Raw genomic sequence first — 22,620 nt, 5'->3', positions numbered from 1 at the left:
CGTAATAGAGGCAGCTTGCAGACTGTATAACGGTTTTGAAGGATGTAAGAGCAGAAGAGTGGCTTTGAAATGCTGTTCTCAAAGTAGGTAGCAGAACCGGTCACTGCCCGTATGGAGCAGCATTTCTTGGTTAGTTTCTGGAAAGGACTTTTCGCTTCTTTGTTCTTTGTGATTATTTTAGCATACATCATCATCGTCATCATAAACATTCGGACTATACCAGCGTGAAGGCCTCTCCCAATATTCTCCAATTAGTCCTGTCCTTTACTAGGCGCACCCACTTCACCACTGCAAATGTCTTAACCTCATTCGCCCTCTTAACATTCTGTGGCCCCTGCTACGATTTCCTTATCTTTTATTCCAATTTATTACCTTTTAAGCTACCATTGGTTGTTCTATCTTCTCACAACATGCCCTGCCCATGTCCATTTCTTCTTGATTTCCGCTAAAATGTCATTAACTCGAGTTGTTTGTTTAATCTACTCTGCGCGCTTACTATCTTTTAACATCCTCCTGCAATTTGACGCTGCCTAGTCATCTGCGTTGTCCTCAACTTACAAATACAAGCTAATATCACGCATAGCTCACCGATTTTCTTCATCTTGCTGGTTTTTGACATCCCAATCATTAGTGCAGAATGGCCAATGTTATACAACAATAGATATTTTCATAAGGTGCTGAACTGGTTAATTATCAGGCAAATCATAAGTACGGTAAGGGGCACCACAGTGGGTACTTTTTCGAGGAACAGAATTGAGGCAGAAAGGCCGATCAAGTGAAGTTGGTAATAGAGGCCGGGGAGATCATAAAGTTGTCTGAGGCATCGTGTCTTTTTGGAGCCCTAGAAATATGTGGAATACATTGACAAACCATCTGCTACCAGGTACGCATATTTTTGATTCCAGACGAACATCTTCTTCCTTAGCCACATCATGTGGGTGTTGATCACCAAGCTCCGCGCTGCGACATCAGTGGAATCACAGCAGTACCGGTAAGATCGAGTCCACACAGAGCTGGAATGCTGACTCTCCCGAAAACAGGGACCTTGTCCACGTGGCTTGCATTGATCATCACTCGCGCAACCTTGGAACAAAAATTCTATCTGGCACTTAGTTATCTGTCAGGTATAGGACAAATGCATTGCCCCTCTGTTTCTCGCAGAAGCTAATCAATAACCATTACGATTATAGTAAGGAGCTTAACTAAGGCGTGATACATAGCAACGCAGAGTGAAGAGTGTGCTAATATTCAATTTATTGAACATCGGGGTAGAAGTAGTATGCATTCAACGGAGGCTCGTTAATCTTCTTTAACATGCACTTAGAAAGTAAACGACAAATGCTGAAGAGAAAGACCTGAACTCAAGTGGAACTGGACCGAATGAGGAATGAAGTAACCTCAATGATGCATCTACACTAACTGCAGAGCGTCTGTGAATTCAGGAGGCAGATCACTTTGTCCTGAGTTGAGATTCCTCTAAAACCTACTATAATTTTCGTGGCTGTGGACTGCTGTGGACTGCACTGCTATGGACTGGAATTCCCTCCACACTAATGTCGCCACTATCATGTGCCCAATTACCTTCTTACATGCTACAACTGCGTTTATTGTAAGCCAGTGACATGTATTTATTTTGTTGTATATATTAACCCACCCTTTATGTAATATCCCCGGAAGAACGTCTTAAAGGTGAATAAAGTGAAGTGAAGAGGTGAAGTGGCTGTCGAGAAATAATAGGGCAGTAAAACGTAGAGGTCAAGAAGTTAGTCAAGGCTTGATTTATTTGCATTATTGTTCGGTAGGACATTTATCATTATTCCAGCTATTTTTACATAAAAGTTGTTCATTACACATCGATATGGCTTTCTACTTTGGCTCTACTGACGTCATCAGACTGATTCCGCTGCATATTTCTGGTTCTAATGTTCTCCCTAAAACATGACCATGATTTGCTTAGATGACACAAAAGATCTTACAGGATAAATATTTTGTGGCATCACACGACAGCCATCTGGCGTTCACGTTGTTACGGTATAATGGGGCGCACCTTTGAATCAGGTGCTATAAAAAGGAAATAAAACCTTACCTTCTTCAGAATGCAAAATTTGCCTTCAACATGATCTCTCATAGGCAATAGGGAATATTGAGACGGCATTTTTACTCAATGTAAAGCGCTGAAAGCATTCACAAGTACATTGTATACGCTTTTCTCTTCCGAAACACAGATTGTACATCATTGTTCTCAGTCGCCAATGGAAGCATGGGAAAATAGCCATGCTTGAATTGCCTTGTTTTTATTTGACGCTGAATAACTACGCAGTAGAGTTGACTTCTGGCTCCTGGTATAGAGGAGAATTCAAATGCGAACATTGAAAATATATTTTCAAAGCATCGCTGTCACTTTCCAGAGACTGTCACGACACCAATGAATTCATGGTTACATATGCGTAGGTTGACCATTTGCTTTCTAATTGTACGCCCATGGAAGCAACGGCAATTCCCTGGTACATGTAAATATAAAGCGCATAAGATTTAACTGCCACGTTTTTGGAAATGGTTTAGCATTCGCTGCATGCGTATCAGGCTAAAATAATTATTTAGGCGCTTTAATTTTGGAACTGGATATGGGGCTATTTCACAGGTATGTGCAATAAATTCCATGAACGGTTTTTTTTACACGCAGGAAAGCGGCCAAGGCACTGCTCGTGTTGATTCCTTTGTTGGGCGTCAGCTACATCCTGGTGATCTGGACGCCTCAACACAAGACGGCCAAGGTCATCTTCACCTACCTGCAGATCACACTCCTCTCTACTCAGGTAAGAGGGCAAGCGAGCAGAAAAAGAGAAGTTAGGTTTATATTGGATTATTAGCATCATACATTTTAGGGAAAAAAGTTGTTATCGGCTGCTTGTGTGGAACCTTGAGACCCAACAGCCCCCTAACCGGGAAGGATCGTGGTACCTTCGGAACACTGTCGGGGCAGCTTGCGAGCATTCTTCTACCTTCGAGAAATGAACGCAGCAATATAAGTACAATGAAATGGCAGGATGAAATAGGAAGTCAATTTCAAGGCGATAAGTGTCGCATTTCTCAAGCCATTTTGCCGATTTGTCACAGTACATGGCATGAACGGCGGAGCATATATATTTATTACAAGTAGGCATTAGGTGGCCACAGGTAAAAATAGTTTACTTGAGGCAACGTAAAATGGTGTACGCTGTGACACTCTAAATATTAATTGGTCATATAAAGCGAGCATGCTCAAGCACGCCTGTTAGCTGAACTTTCGCACCACATGTTCAAAAACGTATGCCGCTTGGTGTCAGTTCGTCCATCTGTCCATGCTGCGTTCTAGGAACTGCGCAGGCGCAAAAGGGCTCTTTACACGAGTTTTAAAAAATTCTTTTTTTTTTATGATATCGTAGATGTGGGCTGTGGCGACTACAGAGGGAGTTGAGGTATGGCCTTCAAATAAGGACATTGCGAAAGTGAACAGGTGTGTTCTCACAACAGGAATCTTGTACTGGGAACGCTAGCTGCCACAGCGATATACGTTTCTGGACATACACCAGGTGACGCTACGTACCTCCGTTGGGGCCGTCGACCGCAATAAGAGCGTATGTCCTGGTGGCGCACGGAACCGCCGCTGTAGAAGTGCCAATTTAATCGTCCTTGTTTCCTTCACTATTTCATTAATTAATTTCGACTTGGCCTCGCCATTGGTAAGCCCCACTTGTGCGTGTGCAGCTGCACTCTGCCGGTACGTATTCCGCACCTGTCCAGAGCTGTCAGCCCATTATAAGCTATTTGCGAACGCTCGTTACTTACGGCCCCGCTTGTTGCACCTGCCCCACTTTCGCGATGCCCACGGAATAGCAAAATCATGTGGTCTCGATTCTGGAACGTCGGTCGGAAGCTATTAATATGTGACCTACACTTCGCGTTAGCACTCCTTCGTTTTCGGACGCAGCCCACCGGGGCCCATGGTGATGGCAGAAGCGAGTGCAGCTAGGAACATTTGTTTCTTGGTTTCGATGTAAATAAATGCGGGGAATCAAAAATTTACCTTTGTGAAGTGACACCACTTTGCTTTTAACGTCGAAACGAACATTCTATTTCAAGGTGCTCGGGAAGGTTTCAAAGCTTCCATCGATATCTGTTAATGTCATTTCGATTATAGACATTTTGTCCAGAGAGTGCTTCTTCTTAAAAAACGTGGTCACGTGTTCATTGTGTGCGTTCTAGCATGGCGTGGAGCAAAGTGGCAAAGTTTTCGTCTACTCTTTGCAAAACGAAGAAGCGGTTGTGTCTTTTTTTTTTTTTTTTGTCCAGGTGATGGAACCATACTAAATGCTACAAAATTTGAGAGAAAGTTGCAAAACTGTATTTCGACGCAGGCGCGCTCTTTCGCTCTTTCTCTACGCTCCATGTTTCATGGTTTCTTCTGTCCTTGAAAAGTCAGCTGTTCAGGCGCCACTCAGAAACAAACGCAGGAATGGAAGCCTGTTCTCCACGGCGCAGTGGGAATCCGGGAGCCTGCATGCTATTAGGTACAAGCGAAAGGAGAATGTGCCTCTACACCATCGTTTTAGATGCCTGACGCGAAACACGCGGAAAGCACTTTGCGATGATGCCAATCCGGTCGCATGAGGACCCCGTCGCAACGTTTGAAGTGCAGCCAAAAAAGGAAAAGACTTAGAGCCCGAATGTAAAAAGAACAATAAAGGAAAAAAAAACTTACGATATAAAGATGGATGAAGTAGATTTCTTTAAAAAAAAGGCAACGATGAAAATAATGCCACATGTCAGAACAGCCTCGCAATGTTGTCGAGATACAGGCAAGCTTCAGTATGCGGCCTTATCGTGGAGCAGTTGCTATGATCCTTTGCTGCAAGAACAAAACGAAGTTGCATCTACTCTTTTTCTTGTGCTTTTTCTCTATTCGATTTCAATCTGATATCGATTTCCACTTTAGAGATGGGCACAAAAGAGAAAAAGGCACCTGGTGTCGATAGCACATCCCAGGAGAGATTCGCGGATATCATCGTCGGCATAGTTTTCACCTCGTAGGGAGCGCAGCCCCCTCGGGCGATTAGTTATTGTTTTAGTGTTTCTAACAAGTTTCTCCATGCATTAAGAAAACGAATGGAGCAGGCCGATAACAGAGATTGCCACTTTGACTGATGACCGCACTCCTGATTTGTAATTTGTCGTGATTCACTGCCGTGGCTGAGCCCGTTTCACTGCTGTGAAACGGGCTCAGCCAACGAATCAAATGAGCAGCAAATTTATTCAGTAATCATTGTTATGGCAGTGTGTTGAGGCCTATGTTATGCACAATTTTTCTTTGGTTACAAACAGAAGTATTTGTTGACGTGACTGTCTGTGGATGTCAGAAATAAATATGAAACAAATAATCATAATATTATGGCAGTAATGGACTGACCTGGCAACCTTCACTAACAAGAAGGGGTAATGACCGACAGACAAATGTGTTCAAAATTCCTTAACATAAAGAACTTCCGAAGTTAATGTAGCCCTTTGCACATGAAGAGTCCAAGCCCGGCCATTATGTTTGTGGAGTCGCCCATCACAGGAATATGAACAAGGTTGTTTATTATAATAGTATGTAAGGAAGAGAAACCTAAGACGTTTTTTCAACTTGTAAGAATTTCGGCTACAGGTAAAATAGTGCTCAAGAATATTTGCAATCCGGACAACACCTTAAGTAGCCATGGGGAGGCTGGTTTTCATTTCACTTCCATGTACGCTGTGCATACGACGCTACAGAAATTTTCAGCATACATTTACAACTACGAACCACAAGTTATTTTTACCATTTGCCTTTTTTTGTCCATGCCGGCAAATAAGCCTTGCTTATGCACAGTCACAGGAAAAAATGCAGGATTACAAAAGATAACTAAGAGTGCTTTATTGGATAAAAAGAAAGGGATCAGGCTTCCAATGATTTGTTTTCTTTTCATTTGGAGCCTCGGCGAATTGCTCAAGATTTATGCTTTTCGACTGTGCCAAGTACAGCGTTACGAGATATGTGCTCATTTTGGCCGCAGCATTCTATATGGAGAAGAAATCTAAAAATGCCCGCATATTCCCACTTTGTTGCTCATTAAATAGCCATAGAAGGCCGCAATTAATTGGCGGCTTTGGAATTCCCAGTGCCTCATAGTTACACATCGTTAATAGGACATCAGTTTTAGTTTTTGCGATATTTTATGCAGTTTATTTTCATCCGCGAAATGTTTGTTTTGTTTGTAGGGTTTAACTTTCCAATGAGACTCAGGCTTTGAGAGACACCGTTGTGGACTTCACCGGAAATTTTGAACACTTAGTTTATTTGATATGCCCTGACACCGCGTAGAACATGGGCGCTTGTTTCTTGCTCCATTATAGAGAGACCGACTCAGAGAGTAAAAATGCATGTTCGAGAACTAAAATGCACTAGAGGAGGAGCAGATGGAAGTTAAAAAATTACGAAAGCACTATAGAATCTACACTGCAGAGATGCTTAAGTCGGGATGTTGCTGATACAGAGGATGTATAACGTTTGCTCTCATCATGATTATAGACTAAATGCACCATTATTATCAACTCTGCCACAATTGTTACTATTACTTATTTCAGCGTCATTGTGATCACTACTATCATCCTCGCCGTAAAAAGGAGAATAAGGAAGAGCGTTTCACGATGCCGAGTGTAGCGCAGTTAGTTAGAGCGCTAGGCTTGGGATCCAAGAGATGGAGGCATAATGCCGGGTGGAGAAAGGATTAAATTTTATTTTTTGATGATGCATCAGGATGATTGACAAGTAATAGGTCAGCACGCAGATCCGATTCACAGATATCGTGCACAACTCTCGCGCACGGAATGTTGTTCCATTTGCTTTGAAAGGCTTTCGCCTCACTGTCATTGTCGCGTCGTAAACATACACGGGAAGCTTGCGTGCCCTCCTAATACTTTTTCTTCGCTCATATCAGAGTCCGGGTTTCTTACTGAATGACATCAGGCATGGCTTTCTACATTTTTGATAATCTGTTTTCGAAGATAACTGTTTTATAAGCTGTTTATAGAAGATAACGGCGAATGATGTATTCAATCGCTTTTGTTTTCTTTTTTTCTGCAATATTGGGCTCGCAATATGTGTTAAGTTCTCATATATTGGCCATTTTATTTTTATTCGATATGCTGAGACTGCGTAGGCGCGCGAAGGACCTGACGTAAATCTGTGCTAGATGCAACCTGTACATTTTTATGAATATATTTTGAATTATATGTTTATCTTATCGCCGGTGGCACAAAAATGAAATGCACATTCTAAGGTATCTTCGGTTCCGTCCACCATTCCTGTTTCTTTTATCTTCCTTTGAGGTAAAAGTTTATACGGGACTACATGCATTCCAAAAATCCCATAAAATATGGTTTTGATGACTAAAAAAACAAGTTGATCACTTCAATTATTTTAATATTGTGGTCAAAAATTGTTTTTTTTTAAACAATAGCACGCCACAGAACCTCTAACTCTCGTATGAACTGTTATAGGTGGAGGTGGTTGAGCCGCTTCATGATTCCATCGCTAACTCCACTGTTATATGTCAGGTGCCGGTGCCGCTTGGATCCCCCTCTGCCAAGACGGGGCACAGCCAAACCTGAGCGAAAACACCACGGTCATTATTCTAATTCTGTCTGTCGACACGGGTGCGATCATTATTCCTCCCCTTATAATGACGCCTGTCTCCGCAACATCATTAAGGAAGGCCTGGCAACAATCACCAACCCTATGTCATCTGCACCCCTGTGCTCCATCAAGCGTCAACTTACGCGCACGTCGCTGCATCCCGCCTCCCTTTGTACTCCCGCCCCGACCGACATCGCCTACAATCACATTAATTCAATGGCGACGGCTCAACCTGCACCACCCTATTACGCGCATTGGTGCCGCTTCGAACAATTATTTGAACCCACTGAATCACAGTCGTCCCGCGTGTGCTTCGCCCACGTACCCTAGCGGCTCTACACGATGACGCTACTGTAGGTCGTAGGTTTTCACAAAACCTACGACCGCGTGAAGAGAAGATTCTTTTGGACTGGCCTATCCTCTAGTGTAGCTAAATATGTCACTTCCTGTCTCCTGTGCAATGTCGCAAACTACCGACGTCTCCACCGGCGGGCCTCCTACAAACCCGTCCCTCTCGCGACACGTCATTCAAAATAGCATCGACGTATATGGTCCCCTGCCTTTCCCCAATCCCGACAACCATTGCAGCATCACATCTGTAGATCACCTTACGCGCTACGTGGACGTAGCGCGTAAGGTGATCCCTTTCCCACAGGTGCGGCTGAAGAGGTTGCAATTTTTTTTTATATATTGTATTGCGGTATGACTCTTCCCGGCTGCTCCTAAGGGACCCTCTGGACGACCTTCTTATCGACAGTTGCCGTAGTTCTCCATGCATCATCCACCCTCCATAAGACAACTTCGAACTACTATCCCCAGACTAATGGTCAGACTGAACGATTTCATCGCACGTTATCGGATATGCTCTGAATGTACGTCACACCAGATCATCAAAATTGGGACACTGTTTTACCGTTCGTAACATTTCTCTGTAATACAGCAGTAGCGCGGAATACAGGCTACCCTCCATTTTCCCTGGTTTATGGCCACCCTTCAACCACAATTCTCGACAGTTCATTCTTCTCTACGTCCGATTTTTCCTCCACATCACTACCTACCCACTTCGCATCCCGTGTGGCCAGATGCCGTCATCTCGTTCGCCTCAACACAAAAACCTGCCAGGAAGATCGCAAGGGTCGCTACGATTCTACTCATCGCCTGGTCCCTTTCCGTCCTGGTGACAAAGTAATGATTTACACACCGCTTCCCACCCCTTGCCTTAGTAATATATTTCACCTACACTGTCTTGGTCTATACAAGGTCTGCACCCAAACTTCCCCAGTGAAGTGCAGTCACACCTGTTCATTACCCCTCTAGGTCACCGTGGTACTGAAATTGTTCATGTGTCTCGTTTGAAGCCATTTGTGAGCCGCTTGCATCGGTTACTTAGGTGCGACCAGGCTGGCCGTTACCAATCCCCCGGGAAAATTGTGTGATCCTTCCGTGGATCTTCTTTCCTGCTTACAAACCATCGTCATTATCCCGTGGCGCCGCCTGTGGCACGCGCTTTTGTTATCCACCACCATAAATGCCAGACATGGCATCCCTTGCCTTGCTGTCTCCACCTTGCCGTCTCGACCTGGCCTTTTTCCATAATATATTCAATTACCATCTCGTCGCTTATTTAAAAAAAGAAACTTGTTTTGAATAATGTCATTTTCTTTACAGAGACAATGACGTTTTAAGAAACAGGTTCATGTCCGTTTGCATGGTTACCATTGCATTTTCTGAACTTAAATTGTTCGGCGACCCTTAAATATTTATGCTAGATTCTAGAATTTCTCTTTTTGGATATGTAAACCTCTTCTTGCGAGATTAAAACGCGACAAGCTAATATCTTAATTCTTTTCTTTCTATTTTAGGGCTTCACTGTAGCCGTGCTGTACTGCTTTCTCAATGGCGAGGTAAGTATGCGGCTCTAGAAGCCAATTTCGCACCTTTGTGAACCCAGCAGCTCAATACAACTACACTTGCAGTGACCCCTCAAAGCGTGTGGAAATTAATTTATAATGTTTCTCCTAAGAAGTGAACGCAAAGTTCTACAAATTTGGTCAAAGAGAAACAGGAAAGCTGAAGCACCTACTATCGACGAAGGGCATGCTTTCATCACTGCTTCATTTCTCACTAAGTCCGTCTCGTCTTTCTTGCTTTTTAAAGCCTTACAATTTCATTGGGTGCTTGATTTTAGGAGCAAAGATGCGGGGCATTGTTATTCGTTTGTGGCATATAATTATTTGTGACTTTATTCGATGTGCAGGATGAAGCTTCTGTTAACACTAATCCGTGATATTGGCCTCCCGCCTTCAGCAAACTTGCTAAACCAATTACATTAGTCAGTGAATCGACTGAGAATGTAATTTTATGGACAAGCCGATCCAAATATTTTAAAATATTTTCGCTGCACCGTTTAATACTGTTACGCGAAGGCTAAATGTATTTTAGTGTGTTTACAACACAGCCGCAACGGCATAGCAGCGAGCAGCACCGCAGAAAGAGTCTGACTTCATCATCTTCTTGTCCCTTCCGCGAAGCAGAGGAGAAAAGACTATCTTCATCAGATTAAGGAGCACGCGCTCACTTAGCCAAACGATTTTACTGTACATGCTGTGCAGAAAAGAATGAAGTTGTACTCATCTCCTCAAGAAGTAATAATGCTGTGTGATCAGCCAGCTCCCTCATTTCGGTGATAAGATACCGAAGTGTTTCTAGCATGATTGTCCCCTTTTGGTCTGCGCATTGCGAGAAAGCTAGCAGGGTAAGCGCGGAACGCAAGCGGTCCAAAGAAGTCAAAAGTCAAAGTTTCTAGTTATCATACTAAAGACATTAACGCACTTGACAGCAACCCTTGTTTTGCTTCAACGTTTTCCGCATTTTGGGCGAACCTAAGCCTAAATGTGTGTGTGTGCGTTCTTATGTGCGTAGCTGTAGGTGTGTGTATCTATGTGTCTGTGTGTGTGTGCGTCTGTATGTTTTATGTGCATGCGAGTAACGCACGGTAGTGTTGAATTGCTGGGACAGAAGCTAGGGGTGCCGCTGGTGGCTACTTCGGTCTAAACTAGCCATTTTACGAAGCGTGTGGCAATTAAAATTTTAGTTTGGCTCCCTGTCAACTTAGATATCGTTTGGCGCATTTATTGGCCACTACAACAGTGAGCAAATATATAAAGTTATTTCCAAGGTTTGTTACCGTGGTAGACGATGCCCGCGCTTTGTCCCTACCCTAGAGGTTTTTAGTGCCGATATATTGTTCGTTTGCCGAGGAACCCTATACAGCAGCGGTGCGCAATCAATATACTCAATTTAGCGAAACTGATTTAACAACGTTATCCTGATTTCCCTTCAGATGCTTAAAAGGTCCAATGCTTTGATTAACTCGAAATAATGAAACCAACATCCTGATCAGTCTTCGTTACGAAGTATTTTTTTCCGAAAAATGTAATTTTTGTTGTTTTCTAGATAACAGCTAAAATTTATTTATTTTGAGCCAACGATAACTCCGCGCAGCGTCTTCTATTCAGTTTTACAATGTGCGCTATGATAAAATAGATTTACAAATTTTGAAATAACTCACCAGATCTCGGGTGAGGTGGCGGATGCCCTTATTATGAGCGGTAATTTGCTGGAACACATGAGAAAAGGAAAGCCGTGTTGGGCGCACTTGAATCCTCAGAGGAATTCCACAGCCGTCGCTTACAGAACGGGCGCAAGCAAATATCGCTGTCTTCTTTTTTGAGGGATACCTCTTCAGCCCCCTGGGGCTATTCTTCGGGAGGTAAGAATTCTGATCGTTTCTTCTAGGAGTGTCGGTTTTCCCGTGAACCGTATTTTTAATTTCGGCGCAATTACGCTTTGCCAACATAATGCCACTGCAGGCTTTTTGATATTACAGCTGAAATGTTAACTAGGTTGCGGTAAAGGTACTGCTGCAACACCACTCTCTGTTCTGGAATACCTCTGGCGGAGGTCTACTTAGCCGCCCTTACATTTACAAGAAACACTGCCCCTGGAGGAGACAAAGTCACCTACGCCATGATTAGGAACTTAAGCACCGAACATCTGCAAGACCTAACGAAGTACATCAACGAAGAACTGTGGGAGAAGGGACAGGTCCCATCAGCTTGGAGACACGCAGATATCATCACCATACCAAAGGCTGGAAAGCCACTGGCTGTGGAGAGTCTCCGTCCTATCTCCCTCACTTCTTGCCTGCGAAAACTCTATGAAAATGTAGTCCACCTCAGGCTCCAGAATTACATCGACGAAAACAACATCTTTCCTTCCTGCATGCTGGGCTTCCGCAAGGGACTCTGCACGCAAGATGCTTTCTTCCGGATTAGGGAAGAAGTCATCAACACCATACCCCTAAAAGGCGAAAATTTCATTCTGGCACTAGATCTCAAAGGAACATTCGACAACATTGGCCATCAAATCATATTGCACGAATTAAACAATATCAACTGCGGGGAGAAAATATTCAAATACGTGAAGGCTTTCCTCTCAGATCGCACAGCCACAATAGGAATTGGAGAGATCCGATCACCAAAAGTACCCATGCCGAGCAAAGGTACACCTCAGGGTTCTATAATCTCTCCAATGCTATTTAACATAGCAATGATAAATTTAGCAAAACAACTGTTGACCCGCAATGATATTGGCTTCACTTTATACGCGGACGACATCACTATCAGGGCTACTCAGGGATCCTTGGCGCAAAAAGAAGAAGCTCTGCAGGCCGCTATAGACCTAGTCGAGGAATTTGCCGCGGAGAGTGGTCTTTAATGCTCCCCAGAATAATCTGAACTTATCAGGCTACACAGAAGAAATTACAAGTCCCCAGGAGAAATTCAGCTCTCTCTGGAGACCAGACAATTCAAGAGAAGGACAAGATCAGAGTTTTGGGGCTGTGGTTGCAAAGCAATTTGAGAGTGGATTATACAATCAAAACACTCAAAACCACAGTCAACCAAATTTCCAGAATGATTAGAAGGGTGACCTGGCACCGGAAAGGGATGAGGGAGGAGGACACCCTCCGCCTTGTACAAGCCCTAGTAGTTAGCAGGATTACCTACGGGCTCCCATATCACGAAATTATATTCACTAATAAAAGGGCCATTGACACTATCATAAGAGGAGCCTATAAAACGGCCCTAAACCTCCCGCCAACAACATCAACGTTACGTCTTTGGGCCCTCAGAGTGCACAACAACTTCGAGGAGCTCAAGGAGGCGGTTCTAGAGAGTCAGAAACAACGCCTAACAACAACGCAGGCGGGTAGGGAAATCCTGTCAAAACTAGGGCTATGGCAGGCACTAAGAACTTCTGAGATCAAATCACAAATCACAAATTCCGACATCCACAAGAAACAACATCTATGTGAACCCGATACCCAAGCACATGCACCATGAGTTAAAGAAGGGTCGAACGAAAGCCAGAGTCAAATCATTGAAAAAACAATTGTCTAAAGACGCGGAAGTTGTCTACGTGGACATAGGGGCTTACGGCGAGCCTGGCAAGTTCACAATAGCTGCAGTTGACCACCAGAAGAGGCCAATTATTCAGGCTTCGATCTATGCCAAGAATCCTGCGGAAGCAGAATCACTGGCAATAGCCGTCACCGTAAAAACACAAGACCACCAAAAGAAGTCATCACACGTAGTGACGGACTCCCAACCATCCTGCAGGGACTACCTGGCCGGAAAACCTCACAGAAGAGCGTGTGCAATATTACGTTCCATCTCCCAGACGCACACAATTACATGAACACCTGGACACGAAGGCTTAAAAGAAAATGAGGTAGCGAATGATCCAGCCCGAGCTTTCACAACCCGGGCGGATCTCCGTCCCTACCCCACCCCTCTCCTAGGACCCTACGGCCACCGGCTGGAACTCCTACGGTTAGAAAGAAGAATTTTCTCACCACCACACAAACAGCTTCCTTCCTCGGACGCTATAGACTGGAGAAAAATACAAACACATTCCCTAATCTTCACATTTTAAATAAGATAAGCCCAACAAAATACACGAGTTACTGTCCTTGGTGCGGTGCAAGCCCCACACTCTATCACATCTCTTGGGAATGCCAGGACAAACCTGACCCAACGTTACTAGTGCCATGCACGACACACGAGCAGTGGGAGGCGGCCCTGACCAGCGACAACCTGGACCAGCAAGCCTGGATTATTCAGCTAGTCCGCAAGTCAGCTGCTGCCAGCGGAGCCCTGGACTAGGGGCACCGACCACCCAGCTCCTGCGAATTCTTACTGATTATTATGCTCACTAAAAGTTCTCTCTCTCTCTCTCTCTGTTCTGGATTAGCTTTGTGCACGCGGATCGAAAATTTATAGGTTACTTTATTTGTGGGCAAGGTACCCGTAGCTTCAAGACCAGGCAGAACATCAAAACCTTTGTGTTCATTAGGCAGCTTCCAGTTAAAACGCTAACATTTACTGTTCAGTAAAAATATGTATTTCAAAATTGCTCCTGTCTATTTGGCTGCGCGTTTGGCGCCAAGATCGGCAGGGGTTATTTTAGCTTGAGTTCTGGTTCGCTTTAGAGTCCGCTTCAGTCAATTTTTTAGAGGTGGGCGCATTCGTTATAAGGCACGATTGCTGCTTCGTTCGAATGCAAAGGTTTTGGACTTCAAATGGAGCCGACTGTCTCGAGACCAATATAATACCCTCCTTATCTTCATGAAGGCGCACAAAGAAAGAAACACTCTTTTCATCCAGTTACTCTGCGATTACAATCATGTATATTTTACTCTGTCTTTTTTTAATTGTTAGCATGTCTGATAAAGCGAGATCAAAACTATCAGCGAAATCAAAGGGGCATCTTGGATTAGTCCACCATTTAAATGTTTGAGACCTGCCTAATACTATGACTTCGACTAATGCGGCCTGATTGACAGTTTTACGCCTTTCGGGCATTCTTAGTATCCATCTTGGGTTTGTATATGTCTTGACTAGTACGAAGACGCTGGTACGTCTCCAATATGCTATCTAGTGTGTCCTTTTAACCGTCGTGACCCTGGGGCTGTAGGTTACTTTCTATTATGAATTTGGTCATCTGGTATTCCACGCGTCTTGTTGATAGGCGGACTATGGGCTCATTAGCGACTGCACATCACTATTGCCCTCATGACGCAGCCAATGGGCAGCCGTGGTATGCAGAGAGTGGCGATAACCATCGCTGATGGGGGGACGTGCTGTCTTGTGATTTCTGTGAGCGACCGCTCGCTGCTTTTTTCTGATGCTGTTGTCACGCTGATGTTCTGTCAGATCAAAAGGAAATTGAGAGCTTATAAAATATGGCCCACACTCAGCACCCCTTAGCATACTATAGACCATGCGACGTCGGTTGTGCGTGATATTCCAGTGCCTCTTGTGGTCGTCATGAATGGCAGGGCAGTGTATGGAAGGAAACGTTCATTCCTACATCTATTTTTTAAGAGAATCAAGTTGTATTCTTTACGTTTACATCTTTAAATCACATAACCAACGTTTTTATTCGACTGTATTTCTGCGTTTCACAGTAGATCATGCTTTTAAGTCAGAAGTATGCGAAAGTTTAAATGTTTGAAGTCCAAAATCAGGCCATGTTAGAGGGCATTCGAGGCTTGGCTATAACGTCTGGCGTAACGTGGCACGGCCTGCGTTTCATGTTGGAATAATTGTAGAATCGACACCTTATTTTGCATTACTATAAATGACCACGAAACTCAAACACTACGTACAATGCTTGTTACTAACTTTCACCTGGACCTTACATGTGGGCATTTCGGACGTATGGTTTAATGCGTTTAACGGTACAAACCAACTTAGGTTCTGAGGGACGCCGTATTCCAGCGCTCCGGAAATTTCAACCTCCTGGTGCTCTTTAATGGGGAATGGCATCGCGTAGCGCGCGGGTGCCTTGCTTTTTGCCTCCATTGTAAGCAGCCGCCACGGCTGGGAGTCAATCTCGGTTCTTCCAAGCGTCTTTACCACAGAACATCCGCGGTAGCGGGTGGACGAATTTTGACAGGTCTATCATTTTCAATATGTTTCACGACGACTGTCAACATTCGCGCTGCCAGTGGTATGTGGCTCTCTTTACCTCCTGCGTCGATGGTTCTCTTTTGTGCCTTCCGTCATGAGGACCCCGTTCACCGGTCTACATTTGCGACCAAAAGACGCGCCTAAGTCATTTAATGCCATGCACCTCGAATGCTGCAGCACCCCTATAACATTACGCAGATATTGAAAATTTTACATGTGGGGTAAGTGTATACGCATGTGGGTGACAGGAAAACTCAGGCCTTGGAAAACAAAACCAAGACCTGAGCAATTATAAAGCCGACACTATGTTATCAGGCCTTTGGTTGTTTCATTGAAGAAAAACAACACAACAAAATATATTACGACGGTTTGATTATCTAATCCACACATGCGAATGAACTGCATGCTCTTCAGAGAGGGCTTTACGGAGAATCTGCGACTCAGTTTTAATATCGCATCACACGATAAATGCTAGCAAATGTATATTTGAGGTGTTAAAGGGACACTAAAGAGAGAAAGGAAGTGGGTTTGCATCGATAGAATGCGAGTTCCTGATTACAAAAAGACCACTCTTACTTAAAACAGAGCTGTTATAAGGTAGTAAAGAAGAATAACAGAAATACAGGTATCGCCACCTCAGCCAAACGGCCGAGGCTCGCAACTACAAATCATGTGACGCGCTAGGGATCCCGGAGGCTCACAAATGCGAATTACGTTGCATCTTTGAATGCAGTAGTACGTTTTTTCTCAAACATGATAACACGCTTTTATCATACGTAAACGACGGAAAAAAGACAACGTAAACGTTGCAAAGCAAATACAAAAATATACTTGGAGGCGCCACAGGCGCCCACTTCAGTTTTGGTTATGTTTCGGCTCGGGCATTTCGTGCGCACTCAGATAGTTTGTTTGAACCTGCAGCGCCTGAATTACGAGCTTGGAGCAGCAGATGCGCCTTGATGGCTCAGCAGATGCGCCTTGATGGCTCCCATTTGAGCATTCGGAGGCACGAGCGAGCGAAATCCGCTATCGTCGACACACTCCTTCGTTCACACTTCTGCGCCAACAAATCGCCGCCGTTGCCGCTTCGACTGCGACCTGACCGCTTGACTGCAGCTACGTACGCCACGAAAAGCATACATATGCTAAGTACCGAAGGAAAAACGCATTATCATTCAATTGTTCACTAAAACATGGCACATCTGACCAACATATACTGCGTCAACAAGACCTTCAACGTGCTATTTGCAGGCGTCGTAAACAAAAGGGGCATACTTGCCGCTCATACCAAGGAGACCGTCGATATATTGCGCTCGTCACACGGCGAAAAAAAGGGCCTCGGGTAAAAAGTAAAAACTAAAAATAACGAAGCACCAGAAATACATTACGAAAGGTTAAAAAAAAATCAATTTGTAAAAAAAAATAAAAAATAAGCCGCCAGAAGCGGTAAGACTCGAACTCGCTACTGCTTGCTCCGTAACGTGCGGCGCTAACAGCTCGGCTACGCCGCGCCACAGGAACCTTGGAAATATTTCTAGTTTTTATGTCATGGCCCCATTTACAAAAAAAAAGTGTTTCTGCTGCCGGTCTAAAAATTACAACTTCTTGATCATCGGCGCATGCTGCCTGCTCTCACGTCTTGCAACTAATGTTCTGGATGTCTATGCACACTATATTGTGCACTAGATCCATTTTAACATGTGGAATTTCACAGCGCTGGCAAATGTAGTGGCGCCGGCACTTCGGTCATGTTCTGCTACCGTGGACGTAATTTTCGCTGAACACGGAGCTGTAGCACAAACCTTGAAGGAAAAAAGTGCGACGAAGCTTCAAAACTGACAAGCGCAGCAGCGAGGACACTATTTTGCTGGTAACTAAATTTTATTTGTATGTAAACATGTCAGGAAGCGTTGCGATGACCGAGGGCTCAGTTTGTTTATACACAGTGCAAGAGCGCAAAAGCTTGAGAGACATGTAAAGTATTGTGCATTACAAGCGCACAATGTTTTTTTTTTCTTCCTTTATGGGCCCATCGCTCGGTAAATTACTCTCTTCATAGTTTTATTTATTTCGGCTGAGGCCGTCATTGCGAGTACGCTGTTGCCAAGTTGGCCCTTGAGGGATGCGACGCCGCGGGCCGCGCCGGCTCGCTAGCTATAACGGAGTCTCCGCTTACGTCATAGTGTGCGTCAATCAACTCCAACTACGTAGTTGGAGGCCACAGTTTGAATTCGACCGGCGGGAACAAGAAAAAACCTCAACTTCTTATCGCAATATCTCAGCAATTCTTCGATTTTTTGCTGCCGGATATGCGGCGACAGTGTCACCAAATGTAGTTTATTAGATTTTCATACCATCTTTGGCTGTCTTTAGTGTCCCTTTAAAAACGTAAGCCTGCCAGAATCCCCCCTCAAAATTCATGTCCCTTCAGTACCAGGAACCATAATTGTTTTACTGAGAAAGCAATACTACTCGCACTTTCAAGCCTTCGCGTGACCCGGCCGCAGTTACGGCTTACCCACGTGACGCTGTGACGTCACACCCCACGTGACACACGGGCTGGCAGGAGCTGCCAACTTGAGTCTCTCGTTTCACATGGGACTGTTATGTCAGAATCAGCCTGCTAGGACTCTGTGATTCACGTTAACCCTATAGGCCACTAAGGCACGTTCATATCGGTTGGTTAAAGCTCGGCATTATATGTGGGCTGAGGAAGGAGGAAAAGAGAAGAAGAAGAACGCTCGGTCACCCGCAGCTATTACATTCGCTCAATATTTGCTTCAGCAGCGTTCAACCCTTGTAATTTTTTTCGCCGTTCTTTCGCTCTATTGGCGCAGGTTCGCAACTCTGTGCGGCACCACCTAGAGCGGTGGAAGACGATGCGCGCGCTGCGCCGCGGCGGCGACCGGTGCCGACAGGCCTTGGGTTACGGCCGCTCGCACAAACCGCTGGCCATGCAGCGGGGCAGCTGCGTCAGCTTCACCACCACGACCACCACGTGCCTGCCGTCGACGGGCAGCCGCTTCCCGTCGCAGCAGAGCAAGCGGCCTAGCAACGGCTCGTACGCGCAGCTGCCCTTCAGCGACAACCCGGTGTGAGGAGACTGCGCTGCTAATGACTTCATTTCGCCGACGCGTCTGAGCCACTCTGTCCTAAGACCCGTTCGGCTGACGGCGGAGTATTCGGCATCTCACTTCTAAAACTTGGTGGCTCTGACGAAGTGAATGGTGACGTCCACAAGGAGACTAATCTGTTCGTGGACTTCCTCCGTACGACTTGTTTTCTGGCCGTGGCTTTGCATGGCCTTTGGGTTGATTGCCACACCCGTCTCGGCATTGGCCTAAGGTACCAGGGTTCATGCAGAGTTGATATTGAGTGCACATTGAGCTCCATATTTTTGATGCAGGATGTTGCTCGCGGAAGAGGGTTGCCGATATGTATTCGACCTTAGCAGCATGGCGGTGCTTGCTAGTGGTTGCGCTGTTTGCGGCCACTTTATTGATTCCACGCACGTTTATAATTAGTCAAATATGCTGCGCGTTGAGAAAAACTATCGATTTGTGAACTTCGTTTCCCTTTATTTATTAGTCTATTTGGGAGGAATCAGTCCAGTCCTTAACAATGGAAGGGGTGAGGGGTATCGCTGGTGGGAAATCAACCTTGATGACACAACCGTCTGTAATATTTATATATAAAAGAAACAAATATACAAGACATGGAAGAAAGCTTTTGAGTTGTAGTGATAGGGACTGCGTATGATTTACGTAGTCACTTAAACGCCTCCTTGTAGTTTTCTGTAAACGGCAATGTACATCACGGTTGCGAAGTACCATTTGTAGTCCTTACACTTATCGGCTTTAACAGAGAATTTAGGTAGGGAGTTCATACTTTGAAACAGATGGCGCACAAGCAAACATGAGCCACATGGAGGGTGAATATATATTAGCTTGCACTGCTTATTAGGTTTGAGATGTTAAGAAAAAAATGTTTCGCAATTGAGACCATTTCGGTTGCCTGGATTTGAAGCGCAGTGTCTAAAACTATTTCTGGAACAGCATAAAATACTGCGCTCGAGTTATGAGTTAACTGTAAAATTCTGTTGCGGTATCAAGGGCCTATACCCATTAATAATAAAGCTCATCACTCTAACGCTTCTGGCTCTGAGAAGGTTGCGTGGGATGGTTCATTCAGTAAACTTACTATGTGTCTTTTTCCACGAAGTTTCTTTTAAAGAGACCTTCTTCTTCCATGTTTGAGGTTTATATATACGCCTAATATACGAGTTATGTGAATCTGAGAATTATTTGTTTTTATTACTGTGGAGATCGAGGTCTTTCACGTAGACTCCAGTAGACAACTTCAATTTCACTAATGCTTCAGCAGTCTGCCTTGCAAATTAGATTTACATGTTTGAGAGCAAGAATTTAGATTTGAGGAAAAAGCAAATTAGTTTACTTCTACTTGGATGGGGAGTTTTTGAATGAGAAATTGAGCTACTTGTTATTTTCACATCTCATCCACAGAAAAAACGTCCAGTAAAGACCTCACTGCTTTATGACCTTCAACCAAAGGAAAAAATTCTCAGAACAGATTCCGAAATTGCATTTTAAGGCATTTTGATCAGGAGAGCTTAAAATTGAATGCAATAAAGGAAAATATATATTTTTACAAGTTTCCATCCGCTAAGCATAGGTGATTGTAATAGCAAAGCAGCCTTTTTTTTATAACCACTTAAATGAGAAAGACAGTGAGTATTCTTTTAAGCACTGCGTCACATTATTACACTAGGTTACTGTAAAACGTGGAGCTGTATTTATGCAAAATATATATCCTGCAATATACCTGTATTTATTATTTCCTCTAATTTTTGCTGAATTCAACCATCAAAGTGCATAAAATGCCATTGAACCTAATAAATATAGCTGTTAGATTGAAAACGTTTTCAGAGCAGCAGTCAATATTTTCTGTTGTATTACACCTATGTTTTCTGTACGAGTTTGCTGTAAGCTCTACAAAAAATGATTGAGTTCAATTTAGTGTTTTCTGTACGTTCTTCCTAGGGAAGATAGAGAAAATATTTGAAAGAGGAAGAACGACTTCTTCAATATACCTAGCCCATGGCTCCAAACAAATTATTTCACTGTTTTTTATTCTGTACACTATTTTCCACTTCTCCTGGAACAACCGAGAGTGAGCATCTCAGTTATAATGCTGTGAGCTAAGATATTGCCAGAGACTTCTTTTATACGAAGTTCAACGTGTGGGAAATTTCGTTCGTGAAGGTCTTCTTTAACCGCTCTGCGTATTCTTTTACTGGCTGTTTACCGAAGAAAGTCACTGACCAAAAACAGGGTACCTTAGACGCCGTAGTTACACTGTAGGAGATGTTACCGCAATTTTATGGATCCCGAGCATTCATTGTACAAAGGCATGCCGAAACTATCCCTGGTGGCAGCGACAACGTTTCGAATGAGCCACCCAGGGGTGGCATTTTGCTGTATGGCAGACTGTCGTGCTTCCTTCCTGTTGGTTGACCGTTTTCATCCTTGTAGTCTGGACGTGTCCCATTGTTGTACATTTATTCCTACGGATTACTGTGCACATACATAGCACTGACCATGGTGTTAACCAAGAGCGCTCATTAAAGGTACAACGGAGTGAATGTTGCATTATATTCAGGTGCTGTTATTAGACACAACCGCAGTGAATTCGGTAATTGCAGTAGTTATAATTTGACCAAATATATTGATAGGATTCAGCGATGCCATGCAGAGTGTCATCTTCACGGTCATTTTATGCTGACACCTGACTAAGGATGTTGTATGCTCGCTGATGTGTGGACACTGCTGATCGGAAGAAGACTAGGCGCTCTTCATTTTGCTGACAATGCTTCTGCTGTTTTATGCGTTGCGTTCACTTTAAGTTGTAAACAGGTATCGGCCATGCGAAACATTTGATGTGAGCTTGACATAGGTGCTCAGAGTTCGTACTTTGCATTTGGCTGTAAACTAATCCGAATAAACAATACAGAACACAAAGTTGAGCACAGAAAGAAAACTTTCACAAAGGTTTCGTATATTACTTTCGCACAATGCTGATTGGCGCATGCGAGCACCCAGCGTTTTGAGTTAAAAATCATGCATGCTTTCCTAACATATACAGTATGATGCACCTAATTAGGTTATAATAATTGATCCCCTTCGTTTGGTGGCAAAAGTACTTTATGAAGTTTGTTCGTTAAGAGTTGACTAAGCCCTATTAACGAAAACATTAATGAAAACCATTAACGAAGTTGAGAAAATATCGGACCTTCAATATGCGACCATCAAATTCAGTGTTGCCATTTTCTTTTATTTAGAATAACAAGAGCCCATCATGCGCGAAGAATAAATTCACCCGCAGTAGCGTTTTAAGAGCTTCTTGGGCAAGAAATGATGTGTAGTGTGGTTATGGTTGGCTTGAATGCCGGGGCAGTCAGGAACCAGGCAGGTGACCGGATAATGTGTGGCCATGGCGAGCATTCTTAGAACAATAGTGGGCTGTTATTACAATTGCCAGAATGAAATATTTCCCTGAATATTGAATACTTTTTTGCGCGAATGGGAAGAACCTGAAATGGGCTGGTATAAACCGGAACGGCGAGACAAGATTGAAATTGAACTTCATATTCGCTGCGAATAGCGTCTATTATGCAGGATGTAGAGGTGATCGGCTAGTCAGATGTCATGTACAAAGGATGGTGGATCGCGAGTGAGCATAGACGTGACCTGGCACCAATATAGACATAAAACGAAGAAGTAGGTAACCGACGTAATGGTAAGATAACAAGTAGAATATTTAAGTTCGCTTGCGCACACATATTTCTCTTTAACTGGCGGTAACCTTTTCAAC

The 22,620-nt window shown here is 44.0% G+C and overlaps 1 protein-coding gene across 1 annotated transcript in view; it reads left to right on the top strand.

Moving 5' to 3' along the window:
• The window catches only part of LOC146199790 (diuretic hormone receptor-like), a 138,728-nt gene extending 119,161 nt beyond the window's left edge, over positions 1-19,567 (top strand). The window contains exons 9-12 of the mRNA XM_084592811.1: positions 906-991; positions 2,684-2,816; positions 9,556-9,597; positions 18,567-19,567. Coding sequence (XP_084448937.1) covers positions 906-991; positions 2,684-2,816; positions 9,556-9,597; positions 18,567-18,827 — 522 coding nt within the window. The 3' untranslated portion in view covers positions 18,828-19,567. The remainder of the gene's footprint in view (positions 1-905; positions 992-2,683; positions 2,817-9,555; positions 9,598-18,566) is intronic.
• Positions 19,568-22,620: the final 3,053 nt, after the last annotated feature.

This window comes from Amblyomma maculatum, chromosome 2 (assembly GCF_055883805.1).
Source record: "Amblyomma maculatum isolate TAMU_Amacu chromosome 2, ASM5588380v1, whole genome shotgun sequence".
Taxonomy (NCBI): domain Eukaryota; kingdom Metazoa; phylum Arthropoda; class Arachnida; order Ixodida; family Ixodidae; genus Amblyomma; species Amblyomma maculatum.
The sequence above is the reverse complement of the archived record's forward strand: the minus strand, read 5'-3'. Positions and strand labels throughout refer to the sequence as shown.